Consider the following 21,844-nt stretch of genomic DNA (forward strand, 5'->3'; position numbering starts at 1 on the left):
GTGCAAAACTGGGAACTGCTTCTCAGTGACAGAACCATTATCATTTCACACATTTTCCTACAACAGAATACAACTAAATGGAAGGGCTCCTGAATTCAGAAGAGTTTTGCTGTTCTATTTGCCTGGATTTGCTGAAAGATCCTGTGGCGATTCCATGTGGGCACAGCTACTGCATGGAATGCATTAATGATTATTGGAAGAAAAATGATCATTTGGGGGTCTTCAGCTGTCCTCAGTGCGGACAGACGTTTAGCCCTAGGCCTGTTTTGAACAGAAATACCATACTGGCAGATATGGTGGACAAGCTGAAGAAACTGGAACTTCTGGGCAACTCTCACATTTACGACAACTGCATGCCAGGTGATATGACCTGTGATTTCTGTACAAGTATCAAGCAAAAAGCTGTGAAGAGTTGTTTGGTTTGCTTGGCATCTTACTGTCAAAACCACCTTCAAGCACACTACAAGTCTCCTGCCTTGAAGAAACACAAGCTGATCGAAGCCTCCGTGAACCTGCAGGAGAAGATCTGTCCTCATCATGACAAATATTTGGAGATGTATTGTCGAACTGATCAACAATGCATATGTCTTTTGTGTGTGATGGACGACCATAAAGGTCACGATACAGAACCCGCAGCTGTGGAAAGCACAAAGAAACAGGTGAAAAAAAAATGTCCTTGTTTTGCTTTGCATTGTTTAAGTGGTTTTATTCAATAAGAACTTTTCATGGTTCTTAACTTCTATGGAAGATGCAGTAAATTACAGTACTCTCAGAATCCTTCAGTAGCCAAAGCCATTTTCCACTGAGGCAAAACACATTTTCCAAAGTGCACTCCACCTCAATATGAACAGCTTTCATTGTACAGAAAAGTTCATGCAACAGAGTAATTGGGAAAAGAAATGTGAGAGAAAGGAGGCATTGAATTGATGTGATGAGGAATACACTTGTGTTTCCAACCAAAAACGATAAAGTACCCGTAAATAAGTGTAACATTATAACATTAGAATAATATTACAAAAACAGTTTCCTGCTTCACATACAAATTTCAACCTGCGTACACAAAAGGATGTTCAGGAGAACTTCCTTTAAGAGATAATAATCTTTCCCCATCAACCAATCAGAGAGAGGCTTTGTCTGTTCGCTTTGACTGTGTGGTCAGCTACTTTGAATAGTCTGGTAGATATCCTCATATATGAAGTGTATAAACTTTGTTAGAGACAAAGGTTATTCTTATGTAACTCATAAAAATAAACAGTGGAATAGAATATAGGGCTATCCTGAGCAACGTAATGCAGTGTGTCTATTTTGTGACATTAATCACATTATATGAATTCTACACAGAATGATTGTAGTTAAAAAGCATTTCGGTTTTTATTGTGTTTCTTCACAGAAAGAACTAGGCATGACACGCCAGAAATACAAGCTCAAAATCCATGCTAAAGAGAAGGACCTACTGGAGCTTAAACAGGCTGTAGATGCCCTGAAAGTAAGAAATTTCTAGTATGATTTGAACTTAACGAAATTAATGAAACAATAAAAACAACAAAAAACAATTAACCTGAAAATGAAGCATCAATCAATTCTTTATTTTGTATTAAAATATTATTATTATTATTATTAATAATAATTAATAATTAATAATTAATTAAATTATTAATACATGATTAATATTATTATTATGTAATTTTAAAATAATTATTAAATACAATATTTTAAAAAGAAAAATACTGGATTTTTTTTTGCCCTAAAAGAGCTCTGCACAGACTGCTATGGAAAATGGTGAACAGATCTTCACTGAGTTGATGCAGTCTATTGAAAGGAGGAGGTGTAAATTCAGAGATCTGATCAGAGATCAAGAGAGAGCTGCGGAGAGCATGTTGCAGACACTGGAGCAAGAAATCACAGAGCTCAAACAAAGAGATCATGAGCTTGAGATGCTTCTGAAGTCTGAAGATCATGTTCATGTTCTTCAGGTAAGCCTGATCTTAGTGCTGACTGTGAAAAATATAGCCCAAAAAATGCTCAGAATGTGTCATTTGACAAATTGTTGTCTCTCTCTCTTTACAGAACTGTCATTCCTTCTCTTCTGGCCTTCCTGACCCACCCTTCACAATAGCTACACTCTCAGATTTTGGCAAGGTGAACGATGCAGTATCTGCTCTAAAGAAGAGGCTTGAAGATGTCTTTAAAGGGGAATGGCTCAGAATCTATCAAGCAGGTGAGGGGAAACACCCTAAGTTGATTTTTCCACCTTAGCAGTTTCTCTTTAGTGATTTGCAGATTGTTGTGTAATTCTGCCTTTTTGTTAAATAATTTCCTTGTGATGTACACATGCTTTCCATTTTCTCTCCAGCAAGATCAATGAAGATCCTTCATTGCACATTGCCCAAAATTAGATCAGAGTTCCTGCACCGTAAGTCAGTCTACTGCACTAATGCAAAGTGCTATCGATTTCATAATGTTGGATTCTATTTAAACATGGATTTCTTATTAAGCAACACAAACAATTTTTACACCCATGCTGATATTCAGATCAACTTTGCATGAAACATTATGAATGTGATGGCTGTTGTTTTTACTGTTAAACTTTAACAGTTTAGGATATAAGAAGTTAAGAACATTTATTTTAGACCCAGTTACGTCTGTGTTCCAAATGAACCCTTTTTAAATTATTTGGTTGAGTGAATGATTAAATGATTCACTTATAACAACAGTAATGTTTTGTTCCCTGAATGAATCTGTGTTTGAATGAGTCGGTTGAGTGAATGATTAAATGCAGTTGAGGGTTTGGTGCCTTGCTCAAGGGCACCTCAGTCGTGGTATTGAAGGTGGGAGAGAGCACTGTACATTCACTCCCCCCACCTACAATCCCTGCCGGTATCTTTGGGTTATGAGTCCAACTCTCTAACCATTAGGCCACGACTTCCCCCATTATAACAACAGTAATGTTTTGTTCCCTGAATGAATCTGTGTTTGAATGAGTCGGTTGAGTGAATGATTAAATGATTCACTCATGATGACAGTAACTTATTTCATTTCTAAATGAATCTGTGAATGTGAATGTTTTGATCAAATCGATAAAGACGTTCACTTGTCAACACATACTGGTGTAACAATGTAACCTTCAGAAAAGGTCACAAACTAACTGTTATACAATATTACTGTTCAAAAGTTTTTAAAAGGAGTCACTTATGCTCACCATGCAGGGCTGCATTTGTTTGATTAAAAAAAAACAGTAAAACAGAAATATTGTGGAAATATTATTACAATTAAAAGGAACTGTTGTATTTTAATACCTTTTAAAATGTATAGTTTTTTATGACAAAACTAAATTTTCAGCAGCCATTATTTGAGTCTTCAGTGTCACATGATCCTTCAGAAATTATTCTAATATTCTGATTTGATGCTCAATGAACATTTTTTGAATTTTACCAGTGATGAAAACAGTTATGTTGCTTAATTTTTTTATGTAACAATGTAGAGTCGTACAGTCAGTAGACTGTCAATTTTGATCAAAAAGCATCCATCCCTGCTGAATGACAATATTAACTTCTATCCAAAAATAAATCTTACTGACCCCAAAGTTTTGAATGTTAATGTAGATGTTAGTGTTCTTCAAGTTCTCAGCTGATATGTATTTATTTAATCATGGCTCAAGATGAATATGATAAGAATATGCTACACCATGAATAAACATCCTTCCTTCATCTCTTATCCTCTATCCATTACTCAGATTCCTGCCCACTGCAACTAAATCCTTTAACAGCCCACAAGGACCTTAGTTTGTCCAAGGGAAACAGAGAAGTGGCCGTTCGGAGCCGAGTGCAGTCCTGTCCCGACCACCCGGAGCGCTTTGATTACTGGTGCCAGGTGCTGGGCACGGAGGGCCTGACAGGCTGCAGCTACTGGGAGGTGGAATGGAGTGGGATGGGAGTAAACATTGCAGTCGCATACAAAAACATTGCCAGGAAAGGGGAAAGCAGTGAAGCTCACTTCGGTCACAATGACAAATCCTGGAGTTTGTTCTGCTGCAGGAAAGGTTATGCTTTCTGGCACAATGGGATTGTCAGTAAGATCTCAGAGCCTGGCTCATCAAAGATAGGCATTTATCTGGATCATAGGGCTGGGACACTAGCGTTTTACAGCATTGATGACTCAATGACCCTCCTCCACACAGTTCACACCACATTCACACAGCCTCTCTACCCTGGCTTTGAGTTTTCATGCTATGACGCCTCAATCAAGTTGTGTCAAGTGGAGTAAGGGAAAAAGGGTAGGCCCATTTGGCATTGGTAATTAAAGAATGGGAAAAACATTAAAGATATAAGATATAAAATATACAATACATTAGTAAAGAAATAAGAATAAAGAAATACAGTAATATTTGTAAAATTATAGTGGGTTTGCTTCTCCCACTGTTAATCTAGTATCACTGAGATACAAGATTTTGTTAATATTCTGAATTAGATTTTATTTTATATTCTCTGCTTTCATGTTAATTTTAGTTAAAGTTTTAGTAACTTTGTTGTGTGTTTTCGTCATTTTTATTAGTTTTCGTTGTTTTTATGTCTACATAGTTTTTCCGAATTTTTATTTCAGTTTAAGTTTTAGTACATCAAGTTAAAGTAATTGAAAATACGAAAAGTGTCTGTGTGTGTGTATAGCCACAGATAAACTGAAAATCTCTAATAATAAAAATAATAATACAAAAATAAAATCTCTAATAATATATAGTGTTTTTTTCAGTTAGCCAAACAATCCTGACACATTTATATCTTTGATAATCTTCCATTTAAACTACACACACAGTCAATTGCTGTTATTTCTGTCTGTGGAATGTCCCTTGAGGTTAATATTGTGTGAATGCCCTTTACACTTTTTATTCTCTGTCAGCTCTGAAAAAGAAAACCTGTAACAATCACAATAAAATACATTGTTTACCATTATATTTGCCCTTAAGAGACAACCTCATTCTTCACGTCCTAAAAAGTCTTTCCTTTGGTATTTGATGACATCTAGTTTGTAACAGTACAAGTACGCAAATAAATGGTGAAGACAAAATAAAAGAAAGAGTGACCTCTGGTGACTAAAAGTGTTAAAACCAAGCCTTCAGAGGAAAAGCAACAATACAACTATTAAAGTCCCCTGTAGTGAAAATCAAGTTTTTTATGTTGTTTATTTGTCTATGTGGTGTTTTTAATATGCTTTTAGACAAACCATGTGCCAATCTATTAATCAACACCATTGCTGAGTATTTTCTCCTTAAAATTGTAGTTTCCCAAAGGCTGACCCAGAAATGCGGTTTGAAACAGACCTCGGTTTGCTACGTCACAAACCAATAACCAATCACGTCAAGGGATCGATTCCTATCACTAGCATGCAAAATATACCAATTCCAGCACAAAACCAAAAATAAATCAGAGCAAAAAAAACATGCTGCTGTGGTTTAATGTGAATTTAGAACCGCTAACTTGTATTATAACCCGTGGCAACAGTGTAAAAGTAGCCCGGAGTCAGACGCACTTCACACGCGTTGCTCGCGGGCGCAAATTAACAATCACAAACGGCTGCATTTGAGTTTTCAAGGCATTTTAGGACACAACATCGTCAAGTAAGTAACTTTAACGAATGTTACAGTATTCACTGTAGTTGTCCGCTAGTAAAAACATAGTTTTATCAGTCATTATCTGTGTATGCCATTGTTTTGCGGTTACTACAGTTCAGTGGATCAGGAGGCTGGCTGGTGTGACTGAGTGGAGGCGGGACTCATTTACATATTCATAGTTCCGGGTATAGTAAATGAGGCAAGGGTGTGGAGTTACATTCAAGCTTTTTTAAGGCATGATAAAATTATTTTCACAAGAAAAAACATTTAAATATGTCATTTTGATTATCAAAGATAAGTTTTAAGGGATAAAATATTTGACTACAGGGGGACTTTAAATACGTACCGTTCTCTAGTAGTTTAGGTGTTGCTTTTCCTCTGAAGGTGCAGTGGAGTACCAGATGATCAGAAATAAAAACGTGAACTATGAGCTAAACTGTTTAAAAATGACTGTAATACATTAACTAATCATTTAATTAATCATTTTTGCATTGAGTGCCAAAATAAGTGGACTACAAGGAAAGGCACTGTTAAGAGGCAGGATGAAGGACTTTGTGATTGAACAGTTTTTAAAATAAATAATATGAACATGTAAATGTAATGTAGTTTATCTAAGCTCATAAGAGAGTGCACTGATAGACTGAATTAATTACGTCTGGGATAACCATGAGAGACTAACTTTGAGGAACAGATCCGGGTCCATACATAGGTTATAACCTCCCCAATGTGCTTTCAAACCATGTTACACTACCAGCACCAGTTCAGGCTTAAAATATGCTGCTATTTGGCAGTGCACCAAGATGCAGTCCTGCTTATTTTGGAAACAACACAACATTCCCACAAGACATATTTTCACATAGTTACTGAGGTGATTCAGATTAATTATACTGATTTAAAGATGAGATGAAACTATTTGCTTGTCAGCTACAACTTGGGGTTATTAAATCCAGATTTTTTAAAAGGTCAGGTTCCATTGAATGCCGCCTTATATTTTTGCTAAATCTTTTCTTTATCTAAATCAAGCTCATTTTCAGCTCTCATTTGAACGGTCCCATGTCTGAATGCTTTACAACTACTGTAAATGAAATGTTCCTGACTTACCCTCTCACCCATTGCCCTCTCTTACTGAAACATTCAAAGTAAACTTGGGCACTGTTAAGCAACTAAATGGCGTAATAAGTCATGGGACTAAATGTATTTTACAAGACTTTATGAGAAGACTCTCACGTTGTAGACAGTTCTTGTGTCAGAACACACAAAAATGCCATTGTACATGGCAATACAATGTATGTATAGCTTTAAAATGCTTAAACTACCTTTACCTTGTAAATAATGTTTCATGAGTAGGCTAATCGAGTATCTCGTACTTACCTTCATTCAGTCACTGTATCGAGGTGACGTAACCGTAGCCTGCTTTTTTTATGGTTGAAATATAATAAGCAACAAGTATCGTTGTTGGCCTTTTATGTATTAAAAACACGAATGTAATAAAAATGTTAAGTGAAAACACACACTTTCCAGTAGGGTGCAGAGATCCTCATGTCGTCCAAATAAGCAAGTATACCACTTCATTTACACTTGTCAACCAATCACTTAATAGCTAAACTAGTCACTCACAACACGCTCACATCGTTTTCTGACAGTTCACTGTGATAACCTGCATTTATTATAAAACTTTCTTAAATTCTGCCTTTACAAATGTTTAAATGTCTGAAAGGGCTGTAATATTTCCTGCGTGGGAGCAGGGGTGAAGTCACATTTAAATTACTTAGACACTGTGTACAAAGGACATGTTAAGTGATCCCACAGATATCAAGTTAAAAATGAAGTCAGTTTCTCAGATAAAAGAGGGAATGAGGAAGAGCATGCGGTTTTAGATTATATTACCTGTTCATTAAATGACCAATTACCCCCATAAATGCACATATTATTGGATCAAAACAGAAATAATATAATGATAATTTATTTTGCATACAGATTAAAAACGTTAGTTCCATTCAAATATGCAGTCAGGAAGCAGTAACAGTTACATACTTACATACAACTGTATGCCTGCCTTCTGTTTTACCACAGATTTACCACTTAAGTAGCACAGTCTTTATTATTATTGCCATATTTTAGCAATATACCATAATTCAAATAAAAATTATACATAAAAAGTTGATATGATATTAACTATACACTGATTCTCACTGGATTATTACTGAGAGGATGTTGTCATCCAGGTCGACTATCCATGTGTGACCCCATCTGAAAGGATCTTATATCCTCTCCAATGAATTCAGTCACTGTGGGAATGAGAAATTGTGGTAGAAATAATTTAATTGATTGATACAGATCAGTAAGACCCTAGTTAAAGGAATAGTTCACACACAAAAAACGAAATTCTTTAGCAAATCTCACAATGAAAATCCATTTTCATACCACACATTGTAATGTTGAAATGCCTAAATTCACTTGTAGCATTTAAAATAATTTTATTTGTTATTTTTGGTATTTAGATTTTTTTAGACAAAATAATGATATATGATATTAAATAATTATTTGATATGATTATACTACCAGTCAAAAGTTTTGGAGTCAGTAAGATTTTTAATGTTTTTTAAAAAGTCTCTCATGCTCACCAAGGTTGCATTTATTTGATCAAAAATACAGTAAAAACTGTAATACAGTCAAATATTATTATAATTTAAAATAACTCTTATTCTCTGATGAATAGATTTGAAAAACAATCAACATCAATTTATTGGTTATCGGCCATAACATGAAAATAATTATTGGCTTATCATTCAGAATTTTAATGTTGGTGCATGACATATACAGTCAATCATACCCACCTTCCTCTAGTGTGATATGCTGCATGGGTGTGGGGCCCGAGAAGTCCGGGGGTCCCTCCAGCTTCAGACCAGGGCCTATGTCTCTTTCAGAGGGACGCATCTGGTGCTCCCAGCTCTCATATCGGCCGTACGGAGGTGGGCACAGGTCCTGATAGTGGCTAGTGTTTGACGGAGGCGAGGAGCACATCTCTTGGGGGCAAGGACAGTGTGGATATGGGGAGTGAGAGAGTGGAGGAAGGGGCGAGGTGGAGATGGGACTGCTTGCAGGGAATGGGCTGAGAGAGCAAGAGTGTGAGGGAGAAGGTGAGGAGGAAAGATAGGGAGAGTCAAGCCACGGAGAGGGAGACGGGGAGGGGGAAAGAGGTTGTGAGGCTCTTGGGTACATGGGAGGAAGAAGCTCTGTGAAGCCCAGCTCCAGGCTCTCAAAGCTTGGATGCCTTTCGGTCAGAGCACCTCGACCTCCACCGTCCTCGGGGACCTCCGGTTTGTGGCAGTAGTCCTCCTGGTAGCCATGCGAGGAGTAAGGGTACTCATTGGGATATGGAGGTAGGTGGAAAGACATGCTTCTGTCATCTGCGGATAGGTCTGAACTCATGTCGACAATGCTGCCGCTCCCCATGGGGGAAAGCGTCACCCCTTCCAGGGGCAAGATGGAGGGATGGGACAGCAGCGGATCTTCTTCTTTAAACATGACTAGAAAATGTAAGATGTGACTCAACATCACAGATGTACCATGACATGAAAACAATTATATTGTATACATTTAATATGAAATGTGACAAGATATATTACCTAATATAACATTTTTAATTATTTTAATTAATAGTTTTATATTTAATTATGTAATATTAAATAATTATTTTATAATTATTACACTACTATTCAAAAGTCTGGGATCGGTAAGATTTTTAAACATATTTAAAATAATCTCTTATGCTCATCAGGGCTGCATTTATTTTATTAAAAGAAATACAGTAAAAACGAATATAATACTGTAAAATATTATTACAATTTAAAAGAACTGTTTTGATTTTAATAGACATTTTAATAACGTCTTCAGTGTGATCCTTCAGAAATTGTTCTATTATGATGCTTCTGTGCTCAAGAAACATTTCTTATTATCAACGTTGAAAACAGTTGTGCTGTTTAATACTTTTGTAGAAACTGATGCATTTTTTTCTGGATTCTTTGATGAATAGAAAGTTCAAAAGAACTGCATTTATTTGAAATAGAAATCTTGTGTAATATTATACATCTTTACTTTCACTTTTGATGAATATATAATAAAATAATTTATTAAAAGACATAAGAGGAAGAAAATGGTAAAACTACTCTTTTGTGATGCTATTTGGAACATTTTATTGGAGATCAAAGCAGCATATGATGCTTGGGCTGAAAGTGCCTTTAGATAATGAAAGAGAATCTGTTCTTTATTACACACAACATGCAAAAGACATATTTTGCATTTCTTGTCAACAGCACAGATAAATACAATGTGCAGAGGGATTCTCCCAAGTAAAGCATAGCTAATGACCGTCTGTGTAACACTCACTGGGCAGATATTTAAAGCAGTGCGTGCTGCTCCTCTTCCTCTTCCCATTGGACACGTACAGGCAGACAGACACTGGGTGGTTCAGTGAAAGATCATTATAGGCTGGCACTTGTACACACAGCAAATTCTGCACCATAAGAAAATACAGACATAATTAGTTCATTTATTTTCAAGTTACACACAGTGTAGTTTTCATAGATACGATTTATGGTTAATTTACCTCATTGCTTTTGTCCCTGTCCACATGTGCCTCCTCCTCCCACTGGACTTTGCCATCTACAAAAAATAAGTAATAAATACAACATACAACACTGGTTCTGTGATATAATGTCAGTTCCTTCCTTTGCACTACATTTTTCCAAATTTTTAAATGTTTTTGAAATAAGTCTCTTATGCTCACAAAGGTGCATTTATTTAATTAAAAATACAGTAAATACACACACAAAAAAAACTTTAATATTGTGAAATATTATTCAATTTCTTGAAATAACTCTTTTCCATTTTAATATATTTTAAAATGTACAGTAATTTATTCCTGTGATGGTAAAGGTGAATTTACTCTAGGCATTACTCCAGTCTTCAGTGTCCCATGATCCTTCAGAAATTATTCTAATATGCTGATTTGGTACATTTCTTAATATTATCAATGTTGAAAACAGTTGCACTACTTAATCATTTTTGTGAAAATCGTAATTATATTTTTTCCCAGACTCCTTGAGGAATAGAAAGTTCAAAAGAACAACTTTTCTGGTATTGTGCATGAATGCAGGCCTACTACAATACCTGATCCTCTCTCCATAAAGAAAACTCTGGAGGTGGGTAGAAAGTTGGTCCCACCTAGAAGTAGTTCCTCGCCTCCCTCTGTTGAACAGGAAGTAAGACTGATAGACTCCACTACAGGAAGCTCCTGTGCAGAGCGCTGTGCTGCAGGCAGAAATTTAAGCTTAAATTTGAATGTAGATCACAAGTGTATAAAACACAAAAAAGAGAAAAATTACACCTAGGAGCTGTAGTTAAACAGGCATAATTGTGATTTGCCACACTCACAGCATTCAATGGGTAAAGAGGCCACCTGCAGGGCTAAGACTCGTCCTGGAGGGACGATGGGTGGAGACAGAGGAAGGTGTGTGCGGAACACCAAACGCACTCGAGTGTTCTTTCTCCCTACATCTGTCTCTCCTTTCCGGAGTTCAATGTCAGAGTTCCTCAGCTTTAGAATACCTGCACAGTCAATGCTGAGAGGGAGACACAGGAATTCACGTATGATCACTTACTGAGGTGTCTACGACAAACAAATCAGGGCTCAGGAGTCTTACAGGGCAGTCATGCTGTTCTCTGGGTTGAGTGGGATGTCCAGGAGTTTAGTGCCAGCCTGGATGCTCTCCTGACTAGCTGTGCCTACCATCTTCCCTGTTACTCTGTGTGGAAAGAAGTATTTCTCATGTGAAGCCACGGATCTACCAAAAACACTTTTGTTTAATACTTTGAAAAGTCATGTGAGAGTTTTACCTGTGTATTTGATAAAAAGGATGAGGACGTATTGATCTGTCATCAGCAGTTCCTACAAACACCTGTAAGGAGAGCGGCTGCCTTTCAGTGTAACCCACCAGCTGGACAACAGAGAGAAAAGAGCAAAAAATGAACATCAATTCAATTAAAGAAAAGTAATTTCAGTGTTTTCTCATTTCTCTTTTTAAACAGTGGCTGTTTCCAAATATGTGAAAGTCCACAGAGATCATGCCTTTTGTATGGATTTATTTATTTGACATATTTTTTCATTTATTGTTTATTTTACTACAGACCAACAAACAATCTAAAATTCGAATTCATTAATACAAGTAAGTAATACAGCAAGTCACACAATTGACCCTTCGCAGGGAGTTTGACTGGTGATCTGACATTCTGTCCGAAAAACAAACCAGACAGGAGAGTAAATTAACATTGGTGGATTTAAAAAAAGTCGACGTCGGTTGAAATAAGATACCTTTTGATGTTCATTCATGCTTATTTTGTGCTATAATTAGTAAATATGAAGAGATGATCAGTTCACGTGGCGCTTGAACTGAAGCACTACTGCGATCTGTCATGACACATTAACGGGCCACAAAACGGTATTTATTGTTTGAATTTCTTACAAAATTTGAAAGCTGAGAATTTGTTTCATAACAAACGTAACCTGCTCTATCATGTCCGTCAGCACGTTGTCAGTTTCCTCTTTGCTGCGCGATGTATTTTCCACTTTGTGAGAACATGAGAGCACCATGGCTTGTCGGATATAGCAACAGTAACTAAAGGGGGCGGGTCTTTGAAGTAACAGCACCTACTGTACAGGACTGTACATTACAGCTTATGAGCGTCACCTTCACGACTGGATGGCCTCCTGGTGATGCCTTTACTGCTCCTCGACTTCCTTCAGTTTCATAATGCGCACGATGGTGTGGTCTGGGCTGTACCTCTATGCGCAATTCATACTGGTCAAACTGTGAAGGCAGCGGCCAGTCAAGTGGCGGCAGTGCATTAGATCTGGAGCAGGATTAAGGAAGCAGAGACAATGTGAGGTTTGAAGTCAAAGATCAACATTATTCTGATTTAAATCAGAATCTAAAACTCAAATAGTTTAGTGAGCAAAACAGCATGCTTCATTCCATTATTGGTGTTTCAAACTGTAGTATGCTACATTTTTATCACATGACCTCAGAATACTGCATGTTTAATTCAGAAAATCTTAGAAATAATTTTTTTTTTTTTCTGTAAAAATGTCACAACTTTTGACAGTCTTATCAAATAATTAGTATACACACACACACATATATAATACATTTAAAGCATACATATATTTAAAGTTTAAATTAATACATTTTAACTTTATTTAATTAATTAAAAGTGTAATGAAGTCATATGACCTCACATGAGTATGTATCATACTGCTCTTGAAATTTTTGCATTCTTTTGCACATACTATTTTCCTGCTGTTTTAATTGTTAGGCATTATTCAGTGCATAATTCACATTATGAAATAAGAAGTTGTGTGCAAACCTAAAGAGAGGACTGTGAGCGCTGGCCCTGGTTCTGCCCCAGCCCAGAGCAGGAGGCACAGACAGGTAGTCCATCCCTATTGTGGGGGGCTCCCTTATTTTTTTATTTTCTGTAAAAATGTCACAACTTTTGACAGTCTTATCAAATAATTAGTATACACACACACACACATATATAATACATTTAAAGCATACATATATTTAAAGTTTAAATTAATACATTTTAACTTTATTTAATTAATTAAAAGTGTAATGAAGTCATATGACCTCACATGAGTATGTATCATACTGCTCTTGAAATTTTTGCATTCTTTTGCACATACTATTTTCCTGCTGTTTTAATTGTTAGGCATTATTCAGTGCATAATTCACATTATGAAATAAGAAGTTGTGTGCAAACCTAAAGAGAGGACTGTGAGCGCTGGCCCTGGTTCTGCCCCAGCCCAGAGCAGGAGGCACAGACAGGTAGTCCATCCCTATTGTGGGGGGCTCCCTTCTCAGCTGAGCAACCTCTGGGAGGGGGCAGGGAGAGGTCTGAATGGGGGTCAGCTCTGGTTCGATGTCTCTTGATGACATCTGGATTGTGCACACCCATAAACACACCAAGATGGTCATATGACAGAATATGAATGAATTCTTCATTTGATTACCAAGAATGGACCGTCAGTGAGTTATTTCAAAAGGATCACCTGTTCCAGAGAGGTCTTCCTGGTCTTCTGTGGGATGTTGAGCTCACAGCTTGCTGGAGCCTGAGACTGAGCCAAGGTTTCTCCCATGTCCGGGAGGGAGGAGAGATCCTCGGAGTAGCTGCTTCTGCGGGAGGTGCTGGGGGAGGCCAGTGGGGAGCTCCTGCGCTTTTTGCCCCCAGGAGACGTGGGGCGTGAGGAGGGCGATAGGCAGAAGTGGGCAGCAGCTTCGTTGAGCTCATCCTCCTCCACCAGGAGAGAATCACAGCTGGAAGCTGGACTCAGCCATCCACGAGATGAGGAACTGGAAGCAGGGCTGGGGCTGGGACTGAGGGAACCTGCCCCTGTCATGACGTCACGGTAAGAGTCCAGCAGGGGCAGGTATAGGCGCTCCCTGTCCCAGCCACCCCCGCCATCCCAGTAACTTCCCCCCACTGGACCTGAGTCATCTTCAGGGGAGATAGTGGTGATCTGGATGCTGGGGCACTCAAGCACTCTAGACTCTGATACCTAAAACAGAAAAAGAAAAGTTTGTGATATCACTGTGGGCTAAAAAAGAAAATAATTGTGATATCATTGAACTATTACAGCAGCACTGCAACATAACTAATTAATCTACAGCATGACTGAAACACGCAGCAGTGTTTTTATGAATGAAAGATTCTTGTCAGACAGTTCTTTTTAGCGAATCAAAAACATACAGCAATATCATTGTAGTCTAACAGCTGAACGAAACTCTTGTCAGTCAGTTGGTCAGTTTTTTTAGTGAATCAAAAAAAAGCAATACAACCAGTATAGTTACTGACTGGTGATTCATATGCAGTGTTATTTATTTATCTAATAATATAGAATTTATTAATATTTTGAATTAGCTTTTATTTTTAATTCTAATGTTTTAGTTAACAATACTGTTTATTTGACAATGTGTAGTGTAATATTAGTTAAAAATCAGATTTTTCTTCTAAGAAGTGCAAGTTTATATAGAATTGAGAATATTAACTCGCTCACATGCCATTATGACATTTTTAATTTTATTAATAAATATTCGTGATTATGGGATTGCATTTATGCTGTCTCTAAAACGTGAACATCAATAAAAAAAGTCACACATCTTTTGCAATAACTGTTTTAAATGTACTCATTATTTTAATAACTAAAAAAGAATAATTGTAACTTTTCATATCACTTGGCAATGGACTTGCATTTCTTTTTTCCAAATACTTTTTCCATAGAAAGTAATTCTATTTTTTAATGATTCCACACTCTATTGGAGACCCTGTTTACCTCTGTATTTTTGAGTGAAACAAGACATTCAAAGAGAAAGGACTTGATCTCAACCTTTACAATGAGATTACAAAGACAATCATGTTTTTCTTTCGAATAATTTACAGATGAATGATGCACTATATGGCCAAAAACACGAATTAAATAAATATGGTCGCTTTTGGTTTGATTTTGGTTGACTTTAAATGCTAAAGGATACTTCAATTTAATTGAACTCTAACATTTATTTGCAGCCCTTATGTGCCAAAACAAAATATGCACAACAGCTCATGGCAACCGATTCTGTTCACAATAAACATTACTGGGCAACAAAAACGAACTCCTGAAATTAAAACCAGACCTCTGGATTTACAGTTTTTTCTCAATTGATTTGACACATTTCTCCAAACTCAGGTCACTGTTCTCAAAACAGTTAACACAGTGATATGAATACTTTGTAATTGTCCTGAACAGATTGAACGGTTTCATTCATTTCATACACATTACAAATCACGCAAATAATTTTCTCAAATCTCTGAAATGCTTTCACAATAGTTAATACAACCAACCAATACTTTTACACAGATCACAAACTTTTATGTACCATTTGTCCAAACACAACAAACAAAACTCTGTAATTTGTCATTCTATCAAATGAACATGGTGTATTTTCGATTGGCTCTAAACTGACAACTATTCAGTTAATCATACACTCAACACAAGAAATGCCATTTTCCTAATCGTTTACACATTTATCACAGTTGCTTCAGAGTAATAATAAAAGGGAAAGTATACAAAGAGCAAGAACGAATATGCAAAAAAAAATATATATAGTAAAAATAAAATAAATAAAAATAAAAAGGGGGGAGTAAAGAAAGAGGTGTATGTCTATAAGGTGGTGGAGTGGGTATAGAAAGGGGTGTAATGAGAGAGAAGATGAAGAGTGTAACAGGTAGAAAGAGATGAGCAGAGAGGAGGATGTGAGAAAAGAGGAGAGGAGAAGGAAAGGGAGAAGAGATGACTAGAGAGGAGGTTTACTATGATTGCTGATAGTACAGATTTTTAGTCCTTCTGGGACTTCTGTTATTGACTGTAAATGTCCAAATATTTTTCAGAATTTAAGTTTGAGATCATTCAGGTGGACAATCAAGATGATTTTGAATGGAACAGGAGCATTGCTGACATGGTGGTCCAGAACAACATGTGTGAGTATATACAGTGGTGGCCAAAATTATTAGAACACTAGTATTTTCACCAGCTAAAAAAGCCATATATATATATCCACCACTGTGCTGTAAAAGACTGATCTGTAGTTTTCAGAAAAGTTTGTTTGCAGTTCTTGCTGCTACAGGTGGCATGAACAGATTTTAAGTTTAAAGGGGCAATTCGTTTTTTCTCATATAGGTGACAGCAGGTGTTGGATAACAATTTTTATTTTGTTTAGATATACACAATATATAAAACAAAACTCCCTGTTGAAGAATTAAAATAAACATGTATTTTCATTAGCATATTTGTGCATCTACAGCTGAAGGTGTTTTAAAATCAATAGAGAACTCACCTAGAGATTTGATGTTAATATTTACTTTTAATAAATGCATTACTAGAAAAAATTGCAGTGCTTCATTTTGCAGTAAAGTTGAACTGTTTGGTTAAGATAATTTTGTGTTTGGATGGCTGTGCTAATTGTTTTGAGAACAAGTACACTGCATTGGAGAAAAGTGTCAAATCGAGTGAGAAAAACTGTATTTCACCATAATTAATCACAATGTGTAACATGATCTTTTTATCAGGATGTTCTAGAAATCTACAGTTTAGGCAAATGTGCCTCCCACCTGTATTGATCTTGCTGGTAGACTCTCATAAGTCCCACTGAACTCCCTGACGAAGGCCCGTCTGGGGGGTGGGGAATGCATCCCAGCCCTGCGACCGGCTGGCGGTGGGATACTCACGGGTTGGCCAGCCAGTGCGGAAGTCAAGTGGGTATCTGTGACAAAAAAAAAAAAAAAAGATTATTGTACATGGCAAATCACAAGCTTTCCAAGCTTATGCATATGGGATAAACAATTGCTGAAACATGAGACACGAGGCCTCTCATTGGAAAATCATAACACAGGGAAGCCTTTGTGGAGACGTCATTTATTATTTCCATAAGTACACACAGACTTGTTTACCTCAGAAAACGTCCACACGGTTTTCCAAATGGGGTGATTTCTGAAATCTCAATTCTCAAAACTACAATCTGCCACACCAAAACATTAGCATAGCATAATGTTTCTACAAAAAACCTGGGGTAACTCTAAACACATGAACAAAAATCCAGTAAATTTATTTAATTTGTATTCTTATTTTATTAACTTTTTTCATGAGGATTTTTTAGCTCACTCATTTGCTTCACATTCCTTCTTGCTCTAATAACAAATATGCACATTTTAATGAAAAACATAATTATGAATATTATAATTAGTGCTGTCAAATGATTAATCATGATTTAATCGCATTCAAAATAAGTTTTTGTTTACATACAGTATGTATGTGTACTGTGTATATTTATTATGTATATATAAATACACACACATGCACGTATATATTTCAGAACAATATATTATTTTTATATATTAAATATATTTATTTATAATATAAATTATATGAATATAAATATAGACATATAAATACATGTAAATATTTTAAAAATATATACTGTATGTGTGTGTATTTATAAATATACACAGAACACACACAAATATTATGCAAACAAAAACGTTTATTTTGGATGCGATTAATCATTTGACAGCAATAATTATAATTTTAATTACAATAATATTTTAACCCAACATATATTCATAAAAGATAATTAATTTTGTTAATTATTCATTTAGTTAATACAATGTGTTAATACATTCCTTACAGTGAGTCACAATATTTAGCTGATAGAATATTACAGATATTATAAAAGCTACTTTAAAATCAACGTTTCACTGGAAAAGGCCCACGTTTGCAGTCACCGCTCTAGTGTTGTGGTAAACTATGGTGCCATGGTATATGTTTGAAGGGCAATTCTAAAGTAGTTCAGGACCTACACAGCAAGTTCTAATTCCTAAATTTGTTGATATGATAAAGGGCACAAGTAAGTAAATAATTAAGTATGACAAAACTTAAGAACATAGTAAACATCTGAAGAAAGCACTTGTGGTAAAAGGCAGCAAAGTGATGCAGTGTGAACAGAAACCTAAAGTGCATATTTCTACAACTTCACACCAGAATGAAGGCGGAGGGTGGGTGTACAACAGAATGTGTGCCAGGAGTGGAAAACAGGGCAGAGAAAAGGAGGGAATATTGGAGGGAGGTATCCAAATGCATGCTCAGTAAACAGAGATTGAGGGTTCGGGTCCAGATGGCAGCTGTTAACTCTGCTCACACGCACAGCTGATTAAAAACACATTGCGCTGTGCTCCACACTTACCCATAAACACACGCACACTTCAGCGGATAAAACTTAGTTACATGGGCAGCGAGTCAGACTACATGAACATGTAAGCATTCCTTAGAGACATTAAAAATTGTGCCTCTTTAGACATTCAAAGTAAAGACATTCAAAGTCTCCTAAAACAGATATAAGAAGGATGTCCAAGATGAGATAAAAGATGAAATCCTTCAAAAAGCAAGCTCAAAACACAAGATCAACTTCTTTGAATTTATATCAGTTTCATATATTTTAAAAAAACATTTCTACAAAAATCCAATAACTACAAAAATGCCAAATGGTGTAACTATCATCAGGCAAAAAATACTCAAATATTTTCTTTCCACCTTAAATAAACTAGTGTCCACAACTTACTATTTTAATAATAATTCAAACGTATTTGTCAATGTAAAAAAAAAAAAGACCCATTAATATAGAGAGGTGTCCTTAAGATTTCTCAAAAATCATTCCTTATTATTAAAGGTGAAAATGTGTAATTTTTAAACCAACTTAATAACCTATACACACCATGAATGTCCTTTCTGTTGATGGGTTTTTAGTCACGTGACAACAAAATGGCTTCAGTTGCTGATTTGCGAGATAAGTTTTTTATGTTAATAATATTTTAAAGCAAAATTGCTTAACTGCACACTTTAAAGAAATAATAATAACAATGAGCCAAAATATGCCAGTTTAAAAAAAATCTTTAAAATATCAGAAATTACTTTTAATTCAGAAACTGAAAAAGTTGCTTTTTGTCTGAATCGCATGAAAAAAACATTGTCGTCACGTCGTTGACCAATTTATTATAAACTTGTAAAATATATTTATATTCATTTATAATGTGCATATTCTGTAGGATTCTGATATAATTAATGAAACGCTAATTATTTATCCAAAGCTAGCTTAATTTACTTGTTATAAATACAGCGCCCTAAAGCAAACTGACTGCTCACGGGGACAACGGTGATAAATGATGTTACGCTTCGCGGTTTTTAGACCTAGAACATCGGTTTCCAGCCCAGACCTACGAGCACCATCCCAGTATGCATAGCTTCGCCACTCTTTCCATCTTTCCTCGGACCGCTCATACCGGCTGGCTCACGGTGCGTCTGGCCGCTGTCGGTGTCTTCTGGGCCGCAGCAGCTCTGGCGCGGCGGATCCTCCTCGAACACGAGCTTGAACTCGAACTCTCCCTCTTCCCATCCCGAGCCCGGCGCGGCCCCCATCTCTCAATCCGAGAGAAGTACGACCGAGACCGGCTACAGATATATCACTGACCCTCTCTCACTTCTCAGTATCGGCTCCGCTTAAAACTCATGGGAGTCATACAGCTTCTCCAGAATGTCACTTTGCACGATCCGCTTTCTCCTTCGTGCGCCTTCCTTTTATTACACTTAAGAATTAAAAGTTATCCTCAAGCTTAAGTATCACAGTTGCATGGATCATTTTCTTTTTCTCCGCATCGCTCTTGCAGTTTATCAGCTGCTCATCTCTTTCTTGAACTTTTTTTCTTCCCAGTAGATTCGCTTGCGATTTCCGTGACAGTCTGTTATTATAATTTCATCTCACGAACTTCCATCGTTCAGAACCGGCCATGTTCACAGCCTCAAGTCCCTCATACGTTCACGTTCAATAACAAATATCCGTTGAATTTAAATTCATACCATAACTCCTCCACTGCCATAGAACCAAAAAGTTATATCAAGTTCTTTTTCGTTCTTTACCCTTAATTACCTTTGGGCGGGTTCTTCAGTGCCGTTACTCTCTCCCTATTGGCTGTCTGACTTGTCAATCAACAGACCCCCTCTTTCTTAGCTTTACGTACATGCCCGCTTTTGCTGCAAAGTGTGTTGATTGGCCAGTGAGCACAACTACATATTTTAGAGTGAAGTATAACTTTATGATACCCACAAGAATCGATTCCAACACACATTTTTTAAAGCAGAAACACTTTCTCTTCTGTCCAATAGAGAATTCCCTGGACAGACACCAGTGAAAGCCTTGTCTGGCAAACAGGTTCTGAGAAAAACATATTTCATTCGTTTTCCACATGCTTAAGACAGTGGCTATTTTTGTTTCAGACAAGACACTGATGCTGAAGGCTGATCCATCCGTGACGCCATAACGACAGTCATTCCCTTTCTCTCTTCCCATCATACTTTTCCCCTACTTTGTCCCTCCCCTTCCTTCTTTCTCCCCAACTCTTTATCCCAGTTCTCCCTCCTTTCCCTCCCCCTGTAAGATCTGTTTCTCATTATCCTCTGTAGTCTGCACTCTGTCTGAGACGGGAGATGAAAAACTTAAATAAACATGTTCTCTCTCTCTCTCTCTCTCTCTCTCTCTCTCTCTCTCTTCCTCCTCCTCCTCTCTGACAATTCTCACAATTATTATCTTTTGTCTTATTTTAAAGCTCGTCTCGTGTTTGATGCTTGGAAGTGAGCTTTCCATGGCATCTGTTGCTTGATAAAGTTGATTCACAAAGGCATCCGTCAGGAATTCATCAGTGCTGGAATTACATTCCCATTTAATTTAGTGATGTGAACAGCCATAATTCTGAACACATAAAGAAAATGAGCCTTTTTGAAATTGGATCTCATGGTCTTAAGCACAGGGCTTGATTACGAGGCTGCACATTTCATCAAATTATAAAAATATCAGAGTATCTACAGTTATGCGTGAGCTTCTCATCAGCAGCAATCTGTGCTGTCTTTATATACACTAGACAAAAATCACATTTATGCAAGAATGTTGCCATCCTGTGGACAACAAAGATAGCTAGTATGTTTAGTTCCCACACAGCCTCCAGTCACGTCACAATGACATATATGCAAATCTGAGTTACTATAAACTTCATGCAAAGCAATGATTAAGCTGCACTTTGGTGAACATGAGAGTTTGGAGAAGCTTATGTTACTCATGGGAATCAGGTCACTGAATAATGACCCAGAGGTCAGAAATAAGGAAGTGGATTTTCTCGCTAAGTTTTCCTCTCCCTCTCTCTCCATCTCTCTCTCTCCCACAAAAATGTCTTATATATATAACAGTAGTTTCCCATTTGGAGCATGGATAGAATGTGTAATATTTTTAATAATGGACACTGATAGACATGATGACTCATGCAATGAGTTTGTGTGTGAAAATACAATTCCCTATTCACTGACATCCTTTTACTAGATATACTGTAAAAAAACAAAGGTTCTAATGCCATATATGAACTATTCTGCATTTCCCAAAGAATCTTTCAGTGAACAGTTTTTAAAGTCTGAAGAACATTTGAACCTTATAAAGCCTATACTAACTGTATCAGATTTGGTGTGTACATTTCTAAAGCCTCTAAGTTAGCATCATGATTAAAACTTGTACACAATCTTCAACATGCCTTCTTTCATGTGATCGGTAG

The 21,844-nt window shown here is 36.7% G+C and overlaps 2 protein-coding genes across 3 annotated transcripts; one reads left to right on the plus strand and one right to left on the minus strand.

The window, feature by feature from the left end:
• The first annotated feature begins 77 nt into the window (after window positions 1–77).
• Window positions 78–4,302, plus strand: ftr66 (finTRIM family, member 66). The gene is made up of 6 exons (XM_016280597.1): window positions 78–659; window positions 1,391–1,486; window positions 1,752–1,973; window positions 2,068–2,218; window positions 2,354–2,413; window positions 3,734–4,302. Exons 1-6 carry the CDS (start codon window positions 78–80, stop codon window positions 4,261–4,263), a joined length of 1,641 nt encoding a protein of 546 aa, XP_016136083.1. The 3' UTR covers window positions 4,264–4,302.
• A 3,261-nt stretch (window positions 4,303–7,563) lies between these two features.
• On the minus strand, window positions 7,564–20,121 carry nfatc4 (nuclear factor of activated T cells 4). Of its 2 annotated transcripts, XM_016280497.1 has the most exons (14): window positions 19,535–20,121; window positions 16,814–16,965; window positions 13,719–14,225; window positions 13,523–13,605; window positions 13,031–13,123; window positions 12,355–12,517; window positions 11,504–11,604; window positions 11,311–11,412; window positions 11,042–11,229; window positions 10,778–10,918; window positions 10,215–10,270; window positions 9,995–10,121; window positions 8,443–9,135; window positions 7,564–7,893 (listed from the first exon to the last, which is right to left on the minus strand). In XM_016280497.1, the coding sequence occupies exons 1-14, from the start codon at window positions 19,668–19,670 to the stop codon at window positions 7,823–7,825; spliced, it is 2,613 nt and encodes an 870-aa protein (XP_016135983.1). In that variant the 5' UTR covers window positions 19,671–20,121; the 3' UTR covers window positions 7,564–7,822. The 2 variants fall into 2 exon arrangements, with proteins under 2 accessions (XP_016135983.1, XP_016135984.1); XM_016280498.1 differs by lacking the exon at window positions 13,031–13,123 and having other exon boundaries at window positions 13,430–13,605.
• Between the last annotated feature and the right edge of the window lie 1,723 nt (window positions 20,122–21,844).

The sequence above is a fragment of the Sinocyclocheilus grahami genome, unplaced genomic scaffold, assembly GCF_001515645.1.
Source record: "Sinocyclocheilus grahami isolate Dianchi unplaced genomic scaffold, SAMN03320097.WGS_v1.1 scaffold141.1, whole genome shotgun sequence".
In the NCBI taxonomy this organism is placed as follows: Eukaryota; Metazoa; Chordata; class Actinopteri; order Cypriniformes; family Cyprinidae; genus Sinocyclocheilus; species Sinocyclocheilus grahami.